The sequence below is a fragment of the Thamnophis elegans genome, chromosome 2 (assembly GCF_009769535.1).
Source record: "Thamnophis elegans isolate rThaEle1 chromosome 2, rThaEle1.pri, whole genome shotgun sequence".
NCBI lineage: Eukaryota > Metazoa > Chordata > Lepidosauria > Squamata > Colubridae > Thamnophis > Thamnophis elegans.
The window spans coordinates 146064730-146088122 of record NC_045542.1 but is presented as its reverse complement, the minus strand read 5'-3'; the positions used below and the strand labels follow the sequence as shown (position 1 = coordinate 146088122).

At 43.9% G+C, this 23393-nt stretch overlaps 1 protein-coding gene and 1 long non-coding RNA gene across 3 annotated transcripts; one reads left to right on the top strand and one right to left on the bottom strand.

The window, feature by feature from the left end:
• Positions 1 to 863: 863 nt before the first annotated feature.
• LOC116502972 (zinc finger protein 883-like) lies at positions 864 to 19944 on the bottom strand. The gene is made up of 7 exons (XM_032209044.1): positions 19838 to 19944; positions 16957 to 17016; positions 14400 to 14520; positions 14182 to 14267; positions 11620 to 11740; positions 5031 to 5669; positions 864 to 2679 (listed from the first exon to the last, which is right to left on the bottom strand). Exons 2-7 carry the CDS (start codon positions 16969 to 16971, stop codon positions 1784 to 1786), a joined length of 1878 nt encoding a protein of 625 aa, XP_032064935.1. The 5' UTR covers positions 16972 to 17016; positions 19838 to 19944; the 3' UTR covers positions 864 to 1783.
• On the top strand, positions 5639 to 7199 carry LOC116502998. Of its 2 annotated transcripts, none has more exons than XR_004254640.1 (2): positions 5639 to 5894; positions 6823 to 7199. It is a non-coding gene; the product is annotated as an uncharacterized LOC116502998 (long non-coding RNA). The 2 variants fall into 2 exon arrangements; XR_004254639.1 differs by lacking the exon at positions 5639 to 5894 and adding an exon at positions 6081 to 6282.
• Positions 19945 to 23393: the final 3449 nt, after the last annotated feature.

Here is a 23393-nt window from a genome sequence, read left to right as displayed (position 1 = left end):
GTCCACACCCAAAAGACAACAGTTAGGCAAGGACAATAGTTAAATACGATTGAATGCAGTTTATATGTAATTACAATTACATTAAATTAGTTACATATTGTTTCCCCTTTCTGTTACACTAACAGTTGCAATCTGCTGGCAAATTTTGGAGGTGGAAAGCATATGCTAGGTTTTGGGGTGCCTCTGGCTGTGCACCTGGAAAGTCGAGGCTTGGCAGACTGTCTCAGAAGACGCATTCTACAGACTGGATCCTTGAGTGGTCTATGAGCTTGGCTGTTTTCTTGCAGATGTTTCATTACCCAACTAGGTAACATCATGTTGTGACCTGCCAGCAGCCAGTGGAGCTGGTGGCAGACTCAGACAGTGAGGAGGTTGGGGAAGAACATGGGCCAGTCCTGGAGTCTGGGGAAGGTTCTGATGAGGGCTCTGTGTCGGAAGCAGAGAGAGAGAGCCAGGGCCATCCAACATTTCCCAGCTGCCTTCGGAGTCAGAGATCAGTGGGGCAGAAGAACAGCTGGAGCCTGATCCCAATGTGTGCATGCGCAGAGCTGCCAGGAGAAGGGAAAGTTAAGGAACAAGGACCGACTCGGGAGTAAAGGCACAGGTGGATGGTGAATGGCCCCTCCCATAGGGAATAAAGAGGGGAGGGGAGTTTGCAGGAGATAATTATTTCAGTTCATTAGTGTTAATATTTGTTGGTGACTCTCAGAGACTCCTTGCCAAGCATTTTCTTATACAGCATTGCATTTCGAAGATATCGGCCTGGCAGCTCTCCAAGCCTGAAAAGGTCTATGGTTGTAAATTCACCCTTGAAAGACTGGTTGCCAGGACTTTTCTGGATGTGAATGAGAGGAATTCACATTAACTTAATAAAAAGGGGTTTTGTTGGGACAAGGAGTCTGCTTCATGATTTTGTGAAGCCTAGGTCAGAACACATCATCATTGCACCGATTCTACACATTCGGGCAGCAAGCAGCCCTCCTCCCCACATTCTCCTCGGGCCCCCTAAGCTAGACTGCCACTTAGTGGCCTAGCACAAAAAGATGTCTAATTGCCCAAGCTGAAATAAAATCCAGCTACGAAAGTAGCTGGGGTGGTGTAAACAGAATGAGGGCCAGACACCTTGTTAGTCACTTCAAAAAATAGAATATCTTGGCCAGCCTCAGTGGCGTTTCAAAAATTCACCCTTCTTTGATTCAAAGCAAAGGCTCAGTTGGTGGATGCCATAAGAAGTGCCTTCTGTTCTCCAAAGCTAGCAGCCAGTGCACCCATAAGAACTGTCCTCTCAGGAAACCAAGCTCTTCCTAGTTCCTCTGTCCTTTCCTTGCTACCCTGGATGTGTTCAGAAGCAATGGAGATGTCTGATGATTCTACTGGGTGGATCTCTTCTGGGAATAGTATCTTATTTGTGGCACTCCGTTCTTGAGCTAAAGGATTCAAAGACAGTAAACACAAGCTTTTTTCTCCACTTCAACTATTCTCAATTTTCTGAATAAGGTTAGTTTGTGTAATGAGATCCTATGGCTGAAATCAGGTCTTTCTGCACCCAAGCCAGTATTGTATTTGGCTCTCAACTCTACTGCCCCAACAGTTTAAAAGTTGAGAAAAGGTCCTCTCTGAATCAGCTGCCTTGAACCCAGCTCTATGCGCAGAAAAAGGCTCATAATTGGCCATCAGAAGAGACAGCTGGGAGACGTTTTGCCTCCTTTGATTCCCTCATATAGAAATTCCCTCTTTAACCTCAGGGGTGTTTGAACCAGGAATTCACTTCTAATAAGGAAATTCAGGGTTCACTCTTAATAGTTACCCCCGAATTTGGCAGGGGACTGTTTTCTCCAGTGGCGTGACACCTCTTATGCTGAACGAACTGTTTGCCCCCGTTAAAACTTTTCCCACAGTCAGGACATATGAAAGAAGTCTTTGCCATATGGATCTTCTGGTGTGTGACCAAGTGTGAGCTCACACGGAAGGCTCTCCCACAGTCGGGGCATTCGTAAGGTTTCTCTCCCGTGTGAATTCTCCGGTGGATAATGAAATGAGCCCTTTGGCTAAAGCTTTTCCCACATTCCAAGCACATGTAGGGTTTTTCTCCTGTGTGAATTCGCTGGTGAATCACCAGGTTCATCTTCACACTGAATTTCTTCCCACAGTCCAGGCACTCGTAAGGTTTTAAGCCGGTGTGAATCCCTTGGTGTTTCGCCAAATGGGCATTCCGACTAAAGCTTTTCCCACAATCTGGACACCGATAGGGCCTGTCACCTCGGTGACTCCTTTGGTGCCTTTTGAGCGCTGAGTTCTGAATGAAGTTTTTCCCACAGTCTGTGCAGTGATAAGGTTTCTCTCCCGTATGGATCCGCTGGTGGTTGACCAGATGGGAGCTGTATCTGAAGTTCTTTCCACAGACGTGACAGATAAGTGGCCGTTTCACCCTAGGAATGCCTACTTTTCTCACAGTGTCCTTCTGGGATATCAAACTTCCCGTGCTAGGCACAGGTGCTGCCTGCGCCTGGTCGGAAGGGTTTCGCTTGGAAATTTTCCAGTCCAAAAGGCATTTTTCCAATGGAGAACTCTGAGGACAATCTTGCTGGAACGTCATATAAGTGTTGCTATGTGGTTCTAAGTGCACACGATTTTCCAGCTCAGAACTCTTTTTGTCATTCCCATATGCTGTTTCATTACCTTCAGGATAAAGGGACAAAATAAAAAGCTAGTAAGTATAATGTCATACAGAAACTGCAAATATAAGCAATAAGCAGCTCATTGTGAGAATCACTTCTCAGTGACTGAGGACACATTTTGGGTTCAATCTCAAGAAACTGGTGAAAAACTCAACTGAATGAGACCCTGAAGAGAACAGATTAACAGAGTTTGAAGGGAGCTTAAAGGTCTCCTAGGGCAACAACACCCCCCCCCCCACTCAAGCAGGAGACCCTACACCATCGCCAACAAATGGCAGTTCAATCTCCCCTTGAAAGCATCCAGTGATGAAGCTCCCACAACTTCCGAAGGCAAAGCTGTTCCATTGTTGGTTGATTGTTCTAACTGTCAGGAAATTTCTCCTCAGTTCTAAGTTGCTTCTCTCCTTGATTAGCTTCCACCCATTGCTTCTTGTTCTACCCTCAGGTGCTTTGGAGAATAGTTTGATTCCCTCTTCTTTGTGGCAACCCCTGAGATATTGGATCACTGCTATCATGTCTCCCCTGATCCTTCTCTTCACTAGATTAGCCATGCCCAGTTCCTGCAACCGTTTTTTTTGTATGTTTCAGACTCCAGTCCACTAATCATCTTTTTTGCTCTTCTCTGCACTTTTTCTAGAGTCTCAACATCTTTTTTAGAATATTCTAACTGCGGTGGCACAATGGTTAGAGTGCAGTACTGCAGGCTACTTCTGCTGACTGCTGGCTGACTGCAATTTGGCAGATCGAATCTCACCAAGCTCAAGGTTGACTCAGCCTCCCATCCTTCCGAGATGGATAAAATGAGGAGCAGGATTGTTGGGGCAATATGCTGACTCTATAAACTGCTTAGAGAGGGCTGTAAAGCACTGTGAAGCGATATATAAATCTAAGTGCTATTGCTATTACATTATCCACTATTGATGTAAGTCTTCTGAAAATCTTTCATACAACCAAGAAGTCCATTTTATTTCTATTGTATTGGTTACAGGATTTAATTTATTTTGACTCTGTAAGGTTTCTTAGTTGTAATTTTTGTTTTCTGTTTGGATTTGATGTATATTGCTTGGAATCATAACTACACAACTTGGTCACTATGTAAATCTTCTAAATAAATAAAAAATTAACTGAAATTTTTTTGGGGGAGGGAGAATGCTCTGGATACTTGAAGTCAAATATATTAAATGCATATTGCTATTACCATACCATTTGATGGGTTCTGTAGTAAGGAGCAAATTAGAGGATAAATGGCATATAAATCGCATTGATTTAATTAGATCAGCCAGAATCTTCAATATTTAGAGGAAAGGCTGAGAGTCACTTAATCAAACAAGATAAAAAAAGAGCAATAATAACAATAGTCATTCAGTGTCATTGCAAATCGGGCAGCATATAGATTTTAAAAATTATGATTGGTCACAGAGCCAACCAGATGTTTAGACTGGGAACAAACTTCTGGTTGGCCCGTTGGGCCTGTTTTTCGGCCTCTCCAGCCTCCGGATGCTTTCCTGAAGCCTGGGGAGGGCAAAAACGGCCTCTCCTAGTCCCCCGGAGGCCCTCTGGAAGCCAGAAACGGATCATTTCTGAACTTCCGGTTGACCCATTGGGGGTGGGTTTTTTGCCCTCCCCAGCCTCTGGAGGCTTTCCTGAGGGCAAAAAACGGCCCCAATGGGTCAACCGGAAGTTCGGAAACGATCCATTTCTGGCTTCCGGAGGGCCTCCAGGGGACTAGGGGGAGGCCGGTTTTGCCCTCCCCAGGCTTCAGAAATGCTTCCGGAGCCTGGGGAGGAGCCGTGCGCGCATGTGTGTGGGGGTTGTGCACACATACGCAGGTGGGTGGGAAGGATTTAATTGTTGTTGGCACGCACGCACACATGATAGCGCGCATGCACGCAATTTTGGCATGCCGTAAGAAAAAGGTTCGCCATCACTGCCCTATACCAGTTTAGACAAATGGCTGTCCAATGTCTTCTTTAACATCTCCACTGAACCCACAACTGCTGAAGGCAAGATCTTCTACAAATAGAACAGAGGTCATATTCAGCCGGTTCGGACCGGTTTGCCTGAAATGGTAGTGGAAATCATGGGTGGGTCTGCCCACCCACCTCAGCTCTATCCTATTTAGGCACATTTTCAAGCCACGCACATGTGTGCACGCCATGCATGTGATCAAAGCGCATGCACAGAAGGCCGAGAGCTTGCATGGATGTGACCGTGCACGCTCACATTTGCGAACCGGTAGGGAAAGTAAATGAATACCACTCCTAAACTGGAACAATCAACCAGGGGAACGGCCAGCCTTCAGAAGTTGCATTCAGAAGAAGGACGACGCTCTCAGGGAGGCTGTTCACCAACCTTCCATGCCTTTATGAATTTTCCGGTGCGTAATAAGGTTGGAGCTTTGGTTGAAACCTTTCCCACAATCAGGACACGTGTAGCATTTCTCTCCCGTGTGGATTCGCCTATGCCGAATCAGAGCTGATTGGTAGATGAAGCTCTTCCCGCAGTCCAGGCAGGTGTATGCCCGCTCCCCGGTGTGAATCCTCTGATGCTGGGTCAGAGCAGAGCTTTGGCTGAATCTTTTGCTGCAACTGAGGCAAGCGTAGGGCTTCTCTCCGGTGTGGATCCTCTGGTGTTGAGTGAGGGCCGAGCTCTGGTTAAAGCTTTTCCCGCACTCCTGGCAGTGGTACGGCTTTTCTCCAGTGTGGATTCTCAGATGAGCAGTGAGTGCCGATTTGTGACAGAAAGTTTTCCCACATTTGGGGCAAGAATCCTTTCTTTCTCCCACCTCAGGCGGAGGGCCTTCCACAGCTTGGGTGCTTCTTCTTAAGGGAACAGGTTCATCAAAGCTCCCCTGCACGATCTGCTTCTCCTCTTGGCATTCCTCTCTGAGGTAACAAAGGTCAGAGTTCGGGGACTCCGTGGCTTGTAAATGATCTACCAATCTTCCAAATGATGTCGTGTTGATGGGGCTTCCTGGTTGAGAAATATCTCCTGCAAAGAAAGTTTTTGGACTTTTAGACCGTGTGCGAAGCCCAACGGGCCAGCTTTATGGGTCAAAAGAATTCCTACCCCATTTCAGGGTTTGTGAGAACCCATAGCTAAGGTTATGGCCGGTTTGGAGAACCTCCAAATCCCACCTTTGGCTGGCCCCGCCCACCCTGCCTCCCACTCTCACACCCTCCCAGGAGTCTACACATGGCCCATTTTGGATGTGAGGTAAGTGCAGGGCCTGTGCGGAGGCTCCAGAAGGCCAGCAACAGGCCCGTTTCCAGCCTCCGGAGGGCCTCCAGAGCCTGTGGGAAGCAGTTTTCACCCTCCCAGAGGCTCGAGGAAAGCCTCTGGAGCCTGGGGAAGGGAAAAATGCCCTCCCCCCGACCCCATGGTGCAGAAGGCTGACAAGGCCATGCCCACCATGGCCATGCCCACCCAGCAACCAGTCGGAGAACCCGTTGCTGAAATTTTTGAAGCCCACCCCTGCGCACTTGCAAACCAAACAGGAACCAAAATCCAGAGTTTTCCCATTTCTACAAAAGAAGCTCTCCCATAAAACAAGGCAGGAAGACTTCGATAGGTCATCTTGGGTCCAAAGACACCACAAGAAAAGGTTTGATATTGTACATGCAGATAGTCCTTGACTTACAACCACGATGGAGATCAGGATTTATGTTGTTAAACAAGATGGTTGTTAAAGGAGTCAAAAAAGGTAAAATGAGTTTTACCTTTTTTTTGCCGGGGATGTTAAGTGAATTACTGCAGCTGTTAAGTGAATCATGTGGACTTTAAGCGAATCTGGCTTGTCCTATTGACTTTGTTTACTGGAAGCCGGCTGGGAAGATCATAAATTGATGACCACATGATTGTGACCACTTTAGATACATGCGAGATAGCAAGGAACCACGTGTTGACCACGTGACTGTTGGAATGCTGTGTCGGTTACAGGTGTGAGGACTGATTATAGTCATGTTTTTCAGTGCCGTTGTAACTCTGAACTGTCACTAAATGAATGATTGTAAATCGAGGACCACCTGGTGATGAAAGCTTGCAAATTCTTCTGATATGTTAATTGTTCTTAATTAGGGTACTTCCCAATAATGGATTTAATAATTTTTTTTCTTGAATAACTACTATTTTTTATATGTCTTAGGGAATGCTGAAGTAGGCCACCAGGATGGAGTCTGGCATCAAAGGCTTCCTACAGTTTTAAGAGGATTGTACAGTCAGAAGGTCCATCCTCATCCACAGTTTGGTTTAACTTACTTTTTAATCTAATCAAATTGCCAATATTCCCGGCTTTGTTGCTAGTTGCTAATATAAATGTTTCTTTACATTTGCTTCCTGCCAGACTCCCATGAGCATTGCTTGCGTGGAAGATGATGGAGTGGAGTCTTACTGCTTTGGGGTTTTCAGAGTTGGGAGATGCAACTACTTTCTTTCTCCATGAAATGTTCTGACTACAATCTCCATTTGGAAACTAAGCTGGAGTTTTGAACTTAAATGACTAAAGAACTGGCCTAATGTTTACTCTTTCTTGCTTTTTTCCACGCCCTGCTATTTATAAAGTTCACGAGGCAGTCAAAAACTTGCACATTCTTCTGTGTCATGTTAGTTTAATTTTAATAAGGATGTTACTCAAGTGAGATACCCTGTGGTATCCTATAAAGTAGTATTTTTTCTCCATGTTGTTTAATGAAACAACTACCAGAGGTATCTAGAACTGAGGTGCCACTAGATACGTATTCAGCTGTCGTATACAGGTAGTCTTCAAATTACAACTGGCCACTTAGTGACTATTAGAAGTTACAATGGACCTAATTGGGGTGGGTGGACGAGTGCATTTTGGGCGCTCGATAACCAGGCTGCATATATGGACATTTGCAGGGTCTCACAATCACATTACCCCATTTTAACTTTCAGTAAAACTGACCCATAACAAACCCTGGCTTCACTTAACAACCATGTAGTTGCTTCACAATGGTGGTATTCACTTAATGACTGCCACAAAAAAGATCATAAAATTGGATCGATCATGTGGGCCACCTGATTTACAACCATCATGAGTTATGACCCTGTTGGGCCGGCCCTACTGTGGTTACAACTTGAGGACTACCTATATGTAATGTACAGTATAGCACAGAAATGATGCTACTGTCCCCTTTCATACATACACAGATAGCTCCTACAATGAATAAAAATGCACTTTTAACTATACCTTTCCTATATGCATGTTTCTCTCCCCCCCGCTCCCCAAACAAATCATTATATGCATAAAGACAGAATGTAGAAAGTAAAAATGTAATTACTATTTCGGACTATTTTAGCCATGCCTCACCAGGAATAAGAAAAGCCATAAGAAAGGCCAAAGAATGGAGGCCTTTGAACTCTGGTGCTGGAGAAGACTCCTGCGAGTCCCTTGGACTGCAAGGCAATCAAACCAGTCAGTCCTAGAGGAGATCAACCCTGACTGCTCTTTAGAAGGCCAGATCCTGAAGAGGAAACTCAAATACTTTGGCCACCTAATGAGAAGGACTGACTCACGGGAGAAGAGCCTAATGCTGGGAACAATTGGGGGCAAAAGAAGAAGGGGACGACAGAGAATGAGGTGGCTGGATGGAGTCACTGAAGCAGCCGGCGTGAGCTTAAATGGACTCCAGAAGATGGTAGAGGACAGGAAGGCCTGGAGGAATGTTGTCCACGGGGTCGCGATGGGTCGACACGACTTTGCAACTAACAACAACAACAGGAATATGTTTTGTCAAGGACTGGTTCTTCCAATATTCCTGAAAGTTCGACCTCCAGAGCCCGTCCCTTTGCTCTGTAAGGGTGGCCATGCCAGGCTGAGCCATTGGGAAGCCTGTTCAGAGGCAGGCAGAAACAGCCAGTCTACTTTGGCAGTGTAATACCCAGCTCTTGTACTCTTTTTTCAGATCAGTGGCCACTAACTGCCATGGGAAAGGATTTCCCCTGTGCGCAAAACAGATGGCATGCTAACGAACAAACTCTGAAGGCATGCAAAGCAGTCATATTGCTGAATGAAGCAGGACTGAGACCAATCATCCCCTAAATGGGAAACCAGCAGGAACTCACTGTGAGCCGCCCTGAGTCCCCTTCGGGGGAAAAGGGCAGCATATAAATAAAATAAACATTCAAATAAACACGTCCTGGAAACAGAGTACAAAATACGTAAAGGAAGTAGGGGGAACATTAGAGCTAATTGAGCCCAGAATTCCCATTGCTAAGCAAGGCAGTTCTTAAGTGAATCATGCCCAATTTTATGACTTTTTTTCACCATGATTGTTAAGCAAATCAAAATGGTTGTTAAGTGAGCCATGCTGTTGTTAAATGAAGTTAAGCAAACTTTGAAATGTATCAGGCCTCTCGCAGCCATCTTTCCGTTTCTCAGCTTGCCACACATTGGGGGAGGTCTGGAATTTCAGACCAGATAGCAACAACAGACCATTCCGTGGGAACCCAAGTCGTCTCTCAATAGGTGTTGGCCAGAGACCGAAGGGAGTTGCCAAAGAGAAGCCAGAACACCCAATTGGACAATGTCCCAAAGATGCTTTTTTAAAGAGGCAACTGGACTTTCTGGTTTTTCTTTGAAGAGGTTTTGCTTCTCATCCAAGAAGCTCCTTCAGCTCTGACTGGATGGTGGGGAATGGACGGATTTATACTCCTTGCAGATAGCTGGTCATTTTAATTCTTTTAGCAGGTCTTTAAGGTCACCTGGAGGTTTATCTGAGTCATCAGGTCACCTGAGTGGTGCAAATGAGTATGGAACCTTCTTGGAACTGTTGAAAGGACTGTGCTGTAGATTGGAGATAGATGATGTTGTATCCCTCCCCCTCTGTTGAGAGAAGGCTGTTCAATTTTGACATAGATGGCCTCTTTAGCCCACTTCCAACCAGCGATCCTCTCTGTCTAAAATATGAAGACTTTGTAGTCTTCAAAAGAGTGGCCTGTGTCTTTTAAATGCAGATGGGCTGCTGAATCTAGTGCTGATGGGTTTGTTCTCCTATGTTGTGCCATGTGTTTATGAAGTGGTTGTTTTGTTTCCCCAATGTACAGATCTGCACATGGCTCACTGCAATGTACCACGTTGCTCAGTTTCTGTCTAGGTCTTTTATTCTTGGGGTGGACAGGTTTCTGCCCTAGTGTATTTTGGGGGTTGAAGTGTGCACATATGTTGTGTTGACTGCAGATCCTCCTTCCGATATGCCTGCAACGTACGGAATGATAACGTTGATTTGTTTATTGTTCTCGCCATTGTCTTGTTACAGAGGAGCTTCTGTAGGTTTTTTTTTTTTTGAGATTTGATGAAGGCCCATTGGGGAAACAAAACAACTACTTCATGAATGCATGGCACAACATAGGAGAACAAACAGGACTAGATTCAGCAGAACATCATGTCTCTCCAATCTACAGCACAGTCCTTTCAACAGTTCAAAAAGGTGGCTCCACCTCCATTTGCACCACTCAGGTGACTCTGAAGACACAGATAAACCTCCAGGTGACCTTAACGACCCTCTGAAAGGATGCAAATGACCAGCTGTCTGCAAGGAGTATCAATCCTTCCATTCCATGCCATCCAGTCACAGCTGAAGAAGCTTCTTGAATGAGAGGCGAAACGCCTTCAAAAGAAAACCCCCAAAGTCCAGTTGCCTCTTGAAAAAAGCACCTTTGGGACAACCAGGGACCTGGATAACTGAGAATCTCCATAGACTAATTGGACACTTTGACCTGTGACACTGAGGGAGGGAATTATCTACTCTTTAATTATACAGAAACAACGGGAAATATTTAGAGCTGGCTTTATTTTTATCCGTGCTGAAATGATGTACTCAATAAAACAGTTCTTTGAGAAAGTTGAAAGTCTCGGCGTGCTGAATTGGTTGGGTTCATTAGTCGGGAACTTTGACATCTGGCTTCCCCCATCGATTTTGCTTGTCAGAAGCTCTCTAGGAAGGTCGCAAATGAGAATTCCAGGATACCGGGATGTTGAAACCATCATAAATGCACGCTAGTTCCCAAGCACCCGAAGTCTGATCACATGACTGCGGGGGTTGCTGCAGTGGTCGTAAGGGTGAGAATTGGTCTTACGTTTTTCAGTGCCATTTTTAACTTTGAACGGTTGTTCAACAAATGGTTGTAAGTCGAGGACTACGGTAGCTGTAATCGGGACACACCAATTTTAGCTGGCTTTACAAACAGCATACTTTATTAGGGATTGCTGAGGGATATCAATAAACTTTGCAGTTGACCTATAAAAGATCAGGAAGGACATATAAAGTGATATGAAAGCATTTCCTTTAATAAAGTTAGTTAGGTGCCGTCAAAGCAAGATTATTGACTCCTTGTGATTCTAAGACCGAATGCTCAGCATCTTAACCTGCCTTTGGCAATATCTGAAAGTTAATCCAAAAATCTTCTTGATCCTGATCGTCTATTTTCCCTGATGTCTTCCTTTTCTGCTTCTCTTTTCACCCTTGTCTGTCTATCCTTTCATCCCTCACATCGCCTGTCTAAGTAAGTGAGTTTTTCCTTGTTGATCTTTGCTCCCAGAGATCAACATCTGGCTTTTGTTTGATTAACAGTTGATCAACAGCTGTTGATCAATCCATGTGCTTTTAGAAATCGCTTCCAAAAACCATAATTCAAAGGCATTATCTTCTTTCACTCATTCCTTCCCTGAATCCAACTTTCACAGCCACTCCCAAGTATGAAGGTGGATGGTTCCAAAATATAATAAATAAAAAACAAATTACCACCGGGAAAAACCAATGTTTTACGTGTTCTGATCTTTATTAAAATTGAAATGTCCTGGTCCTTCATAGTCTTGTTCATGATTGGTTGTTTATGTAAACCATGTAAGACACAATCTAAAAAATAAAATAAAATTCCAAGTTTTAATAATACCGGAGGTAACGGAAGGCATAAGACTTACCCAGGGATAATATATGCTTATAGTTTTCCTGCATGACATCCTTGTAGAGGGCTCTTTCATTCACATTCAGCAAGGCCCACTCTTGCTCAGAGAAATGCATGGCCACCTCTTCAAATGAGACCTATTGGAAATAGGCAACATCTTTAATTCCTGACAGACCCTTCTAGCAACTTCACAGTCATATATTGCCTAGTCCCATGATGGCAAACCCATGGCACACGTGCCACAGGTGGCATGCGGAGCCATTTCTAAGGGCACGCGAGGCGTTGCCCTGACAACTCCAGTGTGGATGCGCATGCTGGCCAGCTGATTTCGGCCTTGATTTTTGGCCGTTTTTCTCCCTCCGGAGGCTTCCCTGAAGCATCTGGAGGGAGAAAAACAGCCAATGGGCAAACTGGAAGTCCGTTCCCAAACTTCCAGTTTGCGTGTTGGGCCATTTTTCACCCTCCAGAGGCTTCAGGAGGCTTCCCCGAAGCCCCCAGAAGATGAAAAACGGCCCAACGTGCAAACTGGAAGTTGGAAAATGGGCCATTTCCGGCCTCCAGGGGGGCGGGGAGGTCTGGGGAGGGCAAAAAATGGGTCTACCATGCCATCGCGTGCCAAAAGTGGAGGTTGGGGGGTGTCACACGTGCATGCGCAGTGGAGTCACATGCATGTGGGGGGGGGCGCATAGGATTATGGGTGTGGGCACGCACAACACCACCCCGCGTTCCCCCTGCTTTTGGCATGCGATGGCAAAAGGTTTAGCCACCACTGGCATAGTCTGAAAACACATGGAAATTTGGAATAGGGCCAGGAACTGAAGGAAGAATCTGCCAAACCATCTGGGTAGGGTGGTCAAGGCAGCATCTTTCTCCTGCTCATAATGACTGACAGCAGAGTATGATCCAGTTTTTCTGGGCTGGAGGCTTTGAGTGATTTGGGACCCACAAAAATCAAAAACCACCGTGGCGCAGCCAAGATTCTATTTGACTGCATTTCCTTTACATATGTTCTAAATTTAATACACACGATTCCCAATCATGTATTTAATATTATTGTATACCATATTAAAAATTGAAATGTGGCTACTGGGGTACTTGTAGTCTTCCAGTCTCAGGCTGCACACCTCTAATATTAGACTATTACTAGAGAAAGGAAAATACCGTATTTTTGGAGTATAAGATGCACCAGAGTATGAGACGCACCAAGATTTTGAAGAGGCAAATTTTTAAAAAAAGTTTTTGCACTCTGCAGACCTCCCCAAAACAGCCCATTTTTCGCGAAAATGGGCCCGTTTTTTGTAAAAAAAAAAAAAAAAAAAGGCTGTGCATAGCCTTTAGGCAGCTTCCAGAGTGCTCCTGGGGGCTGCGGGGGCAAAAATGAGCGAAAAATGGGCCTCCCCAGCCCCCAGGAGCACTCTGGAAGCCTTTAAAGGCTATGCATGGCCATTTTTGCAAAGGGGGTGGGGTTTCAGGAGGCCAAAAATGCTATATTCAGTGCATAAGTTGCAGATTTTCACACGCTTTTTGGTTGAAAAAGATGCATTTTATACTCCTTAAAATATGGTAAATGAATACGCTCTTAACACTACTGAATAATGTAGTTCAGCTGCCATATCTTTTCTTTCCTTTTTTTCCCATCCTGCCCCACAAACTGAACAGCACCAAGAATCGAGGCTATGATTTCATAGCTGAAAACATAGCTCCGATTAGAGTATATGTGGATAACTATTATTTATTTATTTGATTTATTTTTATCCTGTCACAATCTTGGCAACCACAATTTTAAAAAAATTACAGGATTTAAATAATTCACCATACAAATTGCAAACACAAGATCAAAGCTAGGAGAAAATAAGAAGAAGAAGAACAACAAGAGGCATGGGTGATTTTACTGAAAGTTTCCCCCCAAAAGCTGTTTTTAATCACTTTAAGTCACCCGGGAGGTAGCTTAAATATCAATGGGGAGCCCATTATGTAGTCCTAGTTGCTGCTACATAGAAAGCAGCACCTTTTAACTTTGTCTCCTCTGACATTCCAGAAATGTGGGTCAACCACCAGCCACAGCCAAAATTGCCAATTTAAAAAAAAACAAAAACCAATTAGTGCAAAGGAAGGAAAACATCCTCTAGTGTTCCCTTTTCTGATTGTTGAGCCTTGTTAACTGTATTTTGTTACAAAAAGAGCACATTTCAACATTTTTCACACGAATAAAGCAAATGACAGAGTGTTTTCTTCTACATCTTGTGTTTGTATTTTTGTTCTCCCAAATACAGCCCAGAGGTGACGTTCAGCCAGTTCTGACAGGTTCTGAAGAACCGGTAGCGGAAATTTTGAGTAGTTTGGAGAACTGGCAAATAGGCTGGCCCCACCCCTGATGCCTCCCAGCCTCCAGCTGATCTTCTTTTGTTGCCCTGAACAGAACGGAGCTGGAAAGCAGGTTTAGTGGGGTGGGAAGGGAATGGAGATTTTGCAGTATCTTTCCCCTGCCACGCCCACCAAGCCATGCCCACAGAACTGGTAGTAAAAAAAATGGAATCCCACCACTGGTACTACAGCCTCACATATATAATATGCCTACCTGTCGAAAAGTCACAGAGCTAGAATAGGGTGTTACCAAAAGTAGACAAGGCGCGATTTTGCTTTCTTTCAGAGCAAGAAGGATGCCTGGAAATTACAGAAAACATTAACATGAGACAGTAACTAGTTTATCTATTCCTCTCTAAAAGAGGAATGCATCTAGAATTCCTGGTATTTCATAAATTCTGTAATAATACAAAAAACAAGAAGATGGCTCACCCAGTGACATCACATGTTCAAAGTTCTCCTTCATGACATCCCTGTAGAGGACCTTTTCACCGACATTTAGCAAGGCCCACTCCTGCTCTGTGAAATGCACAGCAACCTCTTCGAATGCCACCTACACCGCAAAGTAATGGCATCTTTATTTCATAACAGAAGAGCTTCTATTCCCACCCTTAACACAATCACAAGTCACTACCAAGCTCTGCAAAATTATGAAAGCTGCAAGTGAGGCTAAGCCTTAGGGCAGGGGTGTCAAACTCAAGGCCTGCGGGCCGGATCCGGGTGCTTAGATCTGGCCCACGGACCCACCCTGGAAACAGCAAAGGATCGGCCCACTTTGGCTATGCCAGGAAAAACAGAGCTCAGGGAGACCATGTCCTGCCCAGGCTCTGTTTTCGGCCCCAACACCCTCCTGCAGCCCTCTGCCAACAAAAACGGAGCCCGGGGAGGCTGTATCTGCCCTCCCTAAGCTCCATTTTGGCTGGCAGAGGGTTGCAGGAGGCCATCCTGGCTGAAAATGGAGCCTCAATGACTGATGTTGAGTTGGCCACACCCCCTGGCTACAGCACGCACCTACACATATACACACACACGCACACACACACACACACCGAGATCAAATACCATCCTGATGCAGCTGTTAATGAAGTAGAGTTTGACACCTTTGCACTAGGGCTTATATAGTTCAGGCCAAATGATTGTTTGTCTTGCTCTATCCTGATACAGGCAGGATATACGTTTATACTTTGCAATTGAACGAACTAAGAATGAAGAACTGTGGAAGCAAGTAAATAACAATAACAACAAAAATCATATAATTACACAATTGCCCAGGTAGTCCTTGACTGATAACCACAACGCAGCCTGCCCCTCATCGTCATAAGTTGTGATGGTTGTAAAATGGGTCACTGACATGAAGTGAACACGGCAGTAATAAGCTTATTCACTAATATTCCTATTATTTGCTAGAATGTGAAATTAAGTGTATATAGGTATTATATGATACCTGTATTGACTTATGCAAACAATTGAACTCAAAATTTATGTTGCTAAGCAACATAGTTGTTAAGTGATTTTTGCCCATTTTACAACCTTCCTGCCACAGCTGTTAAGTGAATCACTGCAGTTGTTCCACAGTTGTTAAGTGAGACTGGCTTCCCCATTGACCTTGCGTGTCAGAAGGTCGCAAAAAGTGATCACACCATCCCAGGACACTGCAACCATTATAAATACATGCCAGTTGCCAAGTGTCCAAATTATGATCACATTGGCATGGGGATCTCCACAACAGTTGTAAGTGAAAAAGGATTTTCAGTGGCATTGTAAGTTTGACCAGTCACTGAATGAATAGTTATAAGGCAAGGACTATCTGTAGTTTACATACTATATTAAGTCTCTTCTTTTGTGTGTTGATACATACACTGACTTCTTTCATGACTTTGGCCACTGTGTCCAGATATGCTGGAACAGTTTGATTAAGAATCTTTACCTATCTTTGATAGCTTGCTATATTTCTCTAGCTTTCCAATTTGGTAATGAGTGCAATGTTGACTTAACTTTGTCTCCTAGTACTAGAGATTTGGAAAACAGGGAACATCTTGAATGTTGACATTCCTACTGTACATAATATTTCAATGAATTCCTTTATCTGACCTTCAATGAACCAATTATTATCTCTTTATGAAGAGTCCTTAGCGTGCCCATTCAAGGACAGAATCTTCTAAGATCTTTGTTCTTTCTTCCCTTTGGTTTTTCTTTTCTTCTTAGAATTTTGACTATCTATTCTGACATTCAGTTTGCGTTCTTTCTTTTTCTCCCTTTGACTCCTTCTTTTCACATTCAACCTTTAACAATTTATTCTTCTTCTTCCAATTTAGCTTGAATTGGAACTTGCATAGGAGCAGTTTATACACACACACACACACACCACACACATATCATACATACATACATACATATCATACATACATACATACATACATACATACATACATACATACATACGTTCCACAGTCAGTTTCTGGCCACAATTCTTGCTGTAATAATTGAACTGTTTCACCTCTTCGTAACAAAAATACAGCCAATCCTTTTCCAGTACAGGAATCATATTGAAATCATCTCCAGTGGATGATTGACTAGCCTCTAGTGAATGTTAAGTCTATTATCTTTTGGCATTATTCCCACTATTAAACTTCACTGGAATACATCTGCAGGGTACATATAGCTGAATAAAAAATAACAAGACTCCATATTGTCATATTCAAGCCATGGATTTATTGTTCTATTAAAGCAATAAGGCAATACATTCTTTTTATATACTCTCACAGAGTGTATAAAAATATACTCTTTTTGTTGGGAGGGTCATGAGACTTAATATCTGGGGTTAATATACGCATATCAATTTTCTTAGCCAAAAGACCATTGTCCATAGAGCCTCTGATCTGCTCACATAGGCAAAAAGGATAAAAGGAGGACAGCCACTGTGTTCCCCTCTTAGGCAGTTTTCCTCTCCAAAACAAGGCCAAATAAAGACCTATTGAAAGCTACCTACCTGAGGAAGTTCCATCTTGCTAGACAGAAGAACGGGAAGAATTCCAGGGAAACTTTTTATCTGCCCAGAAATTAAGAGACGAAATAACTTATTATATCACAGCTGATGAATCCCATTAGTCTTGTAGTAGTATTACAATTCCAACAATCAAACTCAGATGCCAAAGGAGGATTTTTAAACAAGGGAAACTCCCCCTAAGAATGCAAAAGAAATTAAGATATTCATGTCCAATAAAGCCCGGCAATTGGTATAGGATTCTTGCTCTCGATTACAGGGTTTTTCAACCTTGGTGGCTTGAAGATGTTTGGACTTCAGCTCCCATTCTCAACACCAAGGTTGAGAACACACTAGTCTAGAAGCTAATCTACAGTTCATAAGCAAGTCTTAGAGGGCAGAAGGGACTTGGGCCCGGAGGTGGGTTTCACGTAATTTTACCACCGGTTCGCCATGCACCGAAAATGTGAGTGCGCGTCTTCCATGCATACGTGCAACCTTCTGTGCATGCGCTTTGCTTGCCCGTGTGGCTTGCATGCATGCATGCGGTTTAGAAAACATGGCTAAATAGGACAGCACAGAGCCAGGGCAGGTGGGCAGGCCCACCCACATGTCGACACCACCAGTTTGCCCAAACCGATCCGAACCGGCCAAATACCACCACTGCTTGGGCCCCAGTAAACTGAAAAATCCTGTATGGAAGCAGTGTATTCTGGTGGTAGCTAATTCTCTGATGAGAGGGAGCAAAGCTGCAGTATAGATTGGTATGACCCAGCAGCCAGGTTATTTATTGTCTTCCAAGATGTGACAGACAAGATGCCAATCCTCTTCAATCCCATCAATAACTACATCTTTCCAATAATTCATATGGGGATGAGCAGCCCTGACAAAAGAGGCCCTAGACAGATCTCCAAGGGCTACACATCCCCGGGAGCACAAAGTATAGGTAATTCTTGATTTAACAACCACAAATGGCACCAGAATTTAGCACACTACCACAGTAGAAGGGAAAAAAATGACAGACATCTAAAGAGATCTGTGTGGGCATTTTTTTTAAAAGATACATTTATAGGAAATGGAAAGAAGGACATAAAACCAAAGGATGCAAAGCAGTCAGCAAATACTGTTTGAAGTAATTCAATATAGCTAAATTTAAGATGTGCTGAAGTTTGGGAGAAAGGCCAAGAGGCTGTCAGTCTGTTGCTAGGAGAAGGAATAAACAGGTGATGGTAGGAAGGTAGAACCTGTTACCTCATCTTTTACATTTCACATCTCAGAAAGAAAACAAAGGCCTAACTGGCCACTATTCTTGGGCCACAAGTGGAAAGGAGGAGTTACAATTCAAGGTACTAAAGAGGAGGCTAGAAGAACACTGAGCTAATTTGACAAATGTAAGCTTTCCAGAACCAGGTGAATCACTCCCTAGAATACAGAAATTAAGCAGAACTGCTAACTGTGGCTCTAGTGACCTCCTGTAAAACTATTCTGGGAAACTGGAAGATAGCATATGTTTCTGTCCTCAAACAAAAAAAAAAGGTGGGGGAGAAGAGAATCTGGGAAATTACAGATTTGTATGCTTGATGTCTATATTGGGCAACGTTTTGAAGCAGACGAGTACTTGGATAGGAATGCAAAAATTAACTAGAGCCAGCTTAGTTTGTCAAACTAATCTTTTCTTCTTTTTTGACAGAGCTATTATTTATTTATTATCCTGCCTTTATCTTTATAAATAACATCATTATATTCTCATTAATAAAGTGGTCAAATATGTGCTAGGTAGATAGATGATAGATAGGTGGCTTCATTGGCTGAATAATTGCATCTGGAGAGTACCTCCACTGGAAAGGGATATCAAGCAGACTGCCAGAGGGCTCATGTCAACCTTCAACCTTTTTATTAATACCTTGGATGAATAGGTTCAGGGGATGAGGATTACAACTGCAGATGACCCAAAGGTTCTTCTTCCAAAAGGCAACTGGACTTTCTTGGTGTTTTTTTCCCTTTGAAAACATTGCACTTCTCATCCCAAAAGCTTCTTCAGTTCAATTCTTCAAATCCTTCAGATGCGAAATGTTTTCAAGGGGGGGGGGGGGAAACTCACCTTGCCTTTTGGAAAAAGGACCTTTGGGACAATCTTGGCCACAGCTGTTAAGTGAATCACTGATGATTGAGAATGTCTATAAAAATATGCAGATGACACACAAGGCAAGGAAGAATGTCTAACATTCCAGATTCTAGAAGATAATAAGAGGCATGTGTGTGTGTGTGTGGAAACTTGGCTTGGTGTTAATGCATGGATCTTGGTCTTCTAGAATACCTTTAATAAATATATAAGCCCGCCCAGGGGCTCTGGGTAGCCTATCAAAAGGTTTAAGCATCTTCAAAAACAAGCAACCGCACAAGACGGACAAAAGAACCGAGAAATGCACAAAGCAGCCCTTCTCCCCACCCCACCCCAAGCCAGCAAGCAACTCGAGAGCAGCGAAAGCCAGGGAGCGCGGAGCGATGAAAGTGCTGGATTTGGATCCAGAGACACCAAGTCCACTTTGTGCAGTGTGATGCCCTTTTTCTTGCCAACCGATCTCCCTCACCGGGCTGTTGTGTGCAAAAGGCGAAAGAGAAGAAGCACCTTGTGCATCGCCTGGAGGAAAGTCCACGTTTAATGCACAACCAATGCACAAAATAAGCAACCGTAGCTTCGACACGCACACACACACAACTTGCTCCCAGCGATCTCCCACTACATTGCACACATATAAACACACCCCAACCAGCCTGGCTTCTGCGACCACGATCACCCCGCTGGCGACTCTAAGGAGCCTTTTAACCAGCCGGCAAATCTAATTCCCCTGAGTTCCCCATCCAGTTCCCTGCCTAAACCCGGTACCTTCGCCTCTCCTCCTTTTTCCCAGCAGCTGTGAACGATTCAGACCGGGAAGCCGAAGCGCCTCCGGCCCGGGACAACCAGGCGGCGCTGCGTCTAAAATGGCGGTAATTGACAGACGGAGCGGTGGGGGCGGACCTCCTTTCGTTAACCACGAGAGCACGGCGCCCTCTGCTGGCCGGATGCCTCCCTGCCATGACTTGACTCATCCCTGGCTTCTGCCATTGTCCGAATCGGGGTGCGGAGGTGGGTGCAAATATTAAATATGATATTCGTAGAAAATAAATTTGTGGACCCAGATTGGATCTTGTAATATTTGCATTTAATCTCCCTCTGCTGTATCAGGCAGCCCCAAGCCTTGTTGAAATCTGGACTTCTGTATCGCATTAATTTTAGCAAACCTGTTTTAAAAACGCCTTTTATCAGGTAAAGCTGTCCAAGTGGCAAGATGTTTGAATACCCCAAAAACTCCAAATGCTTCTTTCTTTTTGAGGTGCAATGTTTTCTTTTGATCTTCATCTTTCTCCATGCCTTTGAATGGCCTTAGCTTCATTTCTCTCTTCTATCTGCATGTGCGGGGGGGTGGGTGGGGGGGTGGGGTGGACTTGTATGGAGCGCGGGACACCCCATTTTTGCTCCCAGTAGGCTGCAGGGAGGCTTACTAGACCCAAAACGGGGTGCAGGGGGGGTCACACACACGTGCGCTGTGGGTCATGCACACATTGTATTATGGATGCGGGCGTGGAATTTTGGCACACAATGACAAAAAGGTTAGCCATTACTGGCTTAGGATGTTAACAGTTGAGTAGACAGACTGTCTCCAAACCATTTGCTATTAAAATGGTTGCAAGTGCCTGGACATATTCTTGCAAAAAAAAGATAATACACGTACACAGAGTTTAACCCTCTTCACCTTCCAATCTCCCTTAAAGACTTAGGTTCCAGCAAGTTTTCCAACCTAATCTCACATAGGAATCTAGTCATGTTCACTCACAACATCAGCTGCAATTATCAAGCATCTATATTTGTGTTATCTTAAACTGAAACTAATAATGATAGAGTGAGAATTGCTGAGTTCCTAGAAGGCTGGAGGACAGCAAATGTTTTTATCTTTTAAAAATAGAAGGAGGGTGATCTAGGAGAGTACAGATTTCTCAGTTGACATTGCACTCGGGCAAAGCCCTTGAAGGAATGATTAAACAAGTGTGTTTGTGTACCGAGATAGGAATGCAACAGTTAACAAGAGCCAGCATGGGTTTGTCACAACAAGTTAGGCCAGGCAGACCTTATCTCCTGGATAGTTACCATCTTAATTGTACAGAACATAATGTACCTTGACTTCAGCAAAGCCTTCAACAAAATCTCTCATTAGATCCCTACAGGCTACAGGTGGCAACTGAGAATGACTGAATGGTTCTACTCAGGAAATACCCAAAAGCTGATCCAGATCAAGCTGGTGATGGATACCAAGTTGGGAGCAAAAGGGATCTTTTCCTGAGCCTGGTGATGTTCAACCTTTTCCCCTGTCCAATCATATCCGAGTCTAAGGGGCAGTTGCTCATCTCCATTCCATAGCTGAATGAGACAGTGTTGTCCAAAGACATTTCTGTTGTCATGTGGCCAGCATGACTCTATGCCGAGACCCACAGAAAGTTGTTATCTTCCCACCTCTTAAGTGGTACTTATTTATCAATTAACATTTGCTTGTTTTCAAACTGCTAGGTTGGCAGAAGTTGGGGCACTTGGGTGTTGAATGTAAAGTCTTAGGCAAGAAAAACCAAAAGTACACATATAGATTGGGTGAATCTGGGTTGAATAGCAGTAATTGTGAGAGGGATCTTGGAGTCTTAGTGGACAACCAGTTAAATATGAGCCAGCAGTGTGCTGCAGCAGCCAAAAAAGCCAAAAAGTGGTACTTATTTATCAATTCCCATTTGCTTGCTTTCAAACTGCTAGGTTGGCAGAAGTTGGAGCACTCGGGTTTTGAACCCTGGGCTGTCAGCTCCAGTGTCAAGCTCAATGTCTTTAACTCTTGAGCCATCGAGCCTCCTAGAGGAGGGAACAGACTTGTTCTTTGTTGACCAGAGGGCACAACTAGGAATGTCATCATTCTGAGTAATGAACTCAAGGGGATCAGGACTTTGACACTTTGTTCAGGTTCAAGAGATCTTTTTTTGAGTACATCATATTGGCACTAAGAAAGGCGAAGCTAGCTCTGAATTATTCTCACGCTTAGGGATAGTTTAAAGAATGAAACCTCCCCACCCACCTTTGCCTCTCAGGTCACATGGGCCAATTAGTCAGGATGTAGGTTCCTGCTCAACTTCAACAGGTGTCCGTTGACATGACCTTGGTTCTTACAGTAGATGTTATGATGTTATGGCTAGCCGGCTGAGACACCGCATTCCTAAGTCTCCGGCCCCTGCTCCCCCCTCCGCCTTGAATGGGAACCAAGAAACGAAGCAGAAGTAAGTATGGCTTCAGCTGAAGTCATTTTGCAGGTTGACAAGTAGATGAAACTTGAGGAAAGTATAATCAAGTTAGATATTAGGAGGAATCATCGAATGGGAAGAGGTGTTAATCAGTGGAACAGATCAACTCATGAAGTGGTATGTTCTCCTTCCCTGCAAGTCCTCAAACAGAAACGGTCCAAATTGCATTACCAAGTATTGCACTGAATGGAAGGTTGGATCAGATGAGCTCTGAGGCCCCTTCCAACTTCATGAGTCTATGGATTAATACAGGTGTAAGCGAGGGAGGACAAAAAAGCATTAGAGGCATTAAGAAGATTGACAAGAAAAAGCTGCTTGTCTGACAGAATTCAAAACAACCTCAACCACAATGGTTGCTAGAAACCTCCATGGATTTGTCAGAAAGAATCCTCCCTCTTTTATTTTATTTTATTTCCTAATTGGATTAGAGGCTTAGTGGTTGGTTTGAAGAATGCTGACACTTTGATTTCACCCAAGGCAGTTTAACAGTGTTCCTTGTTATCTGTGATCAACAAACGTATGTATTGACCTAAAGCTATCATTTGTTGAGCAACTCAGAGTTGGCTACATTCACAACATTCTCCAAGGTTTTTTTGAGTTGTGGCTGTGCTTCGTCCCTCACTTGAAGGTTGGCCAGCCTTCAGGATGAAACATATTACACTGTTTAATAAACAGAGCAGGCCAGGTGGTAATTTTACATGGAAATAGCAGATAGGAAGAGAAGGAGAGAAATGGCTGTTACAGTCTTGGGTGTCTGGTTTCAACCTCAGAAGATGTTCATAAAAGGTTTTCCTGCAGAATCTTCTCAGGATGGAGGTGAAAACAATCCATCCTGAGATAAGAAAGTGACAGGCCACATGAGGTGACATCTGCAGGAGCCGAGGACAGCCCATTTGGGTACCTAACTATACTCCCTGGAGATCAGTCCAGCAATAGTTCATTCAAAGGGTCAATCAAAACCGAATTATTTTGCTGGACCTTGGAAAGCAGAAGTTATCTTACATTGATTGTAACATTTCTTTTTACTTTACATGCATTTTGTTTTTGTTTTCTATACTTTGGTGGCT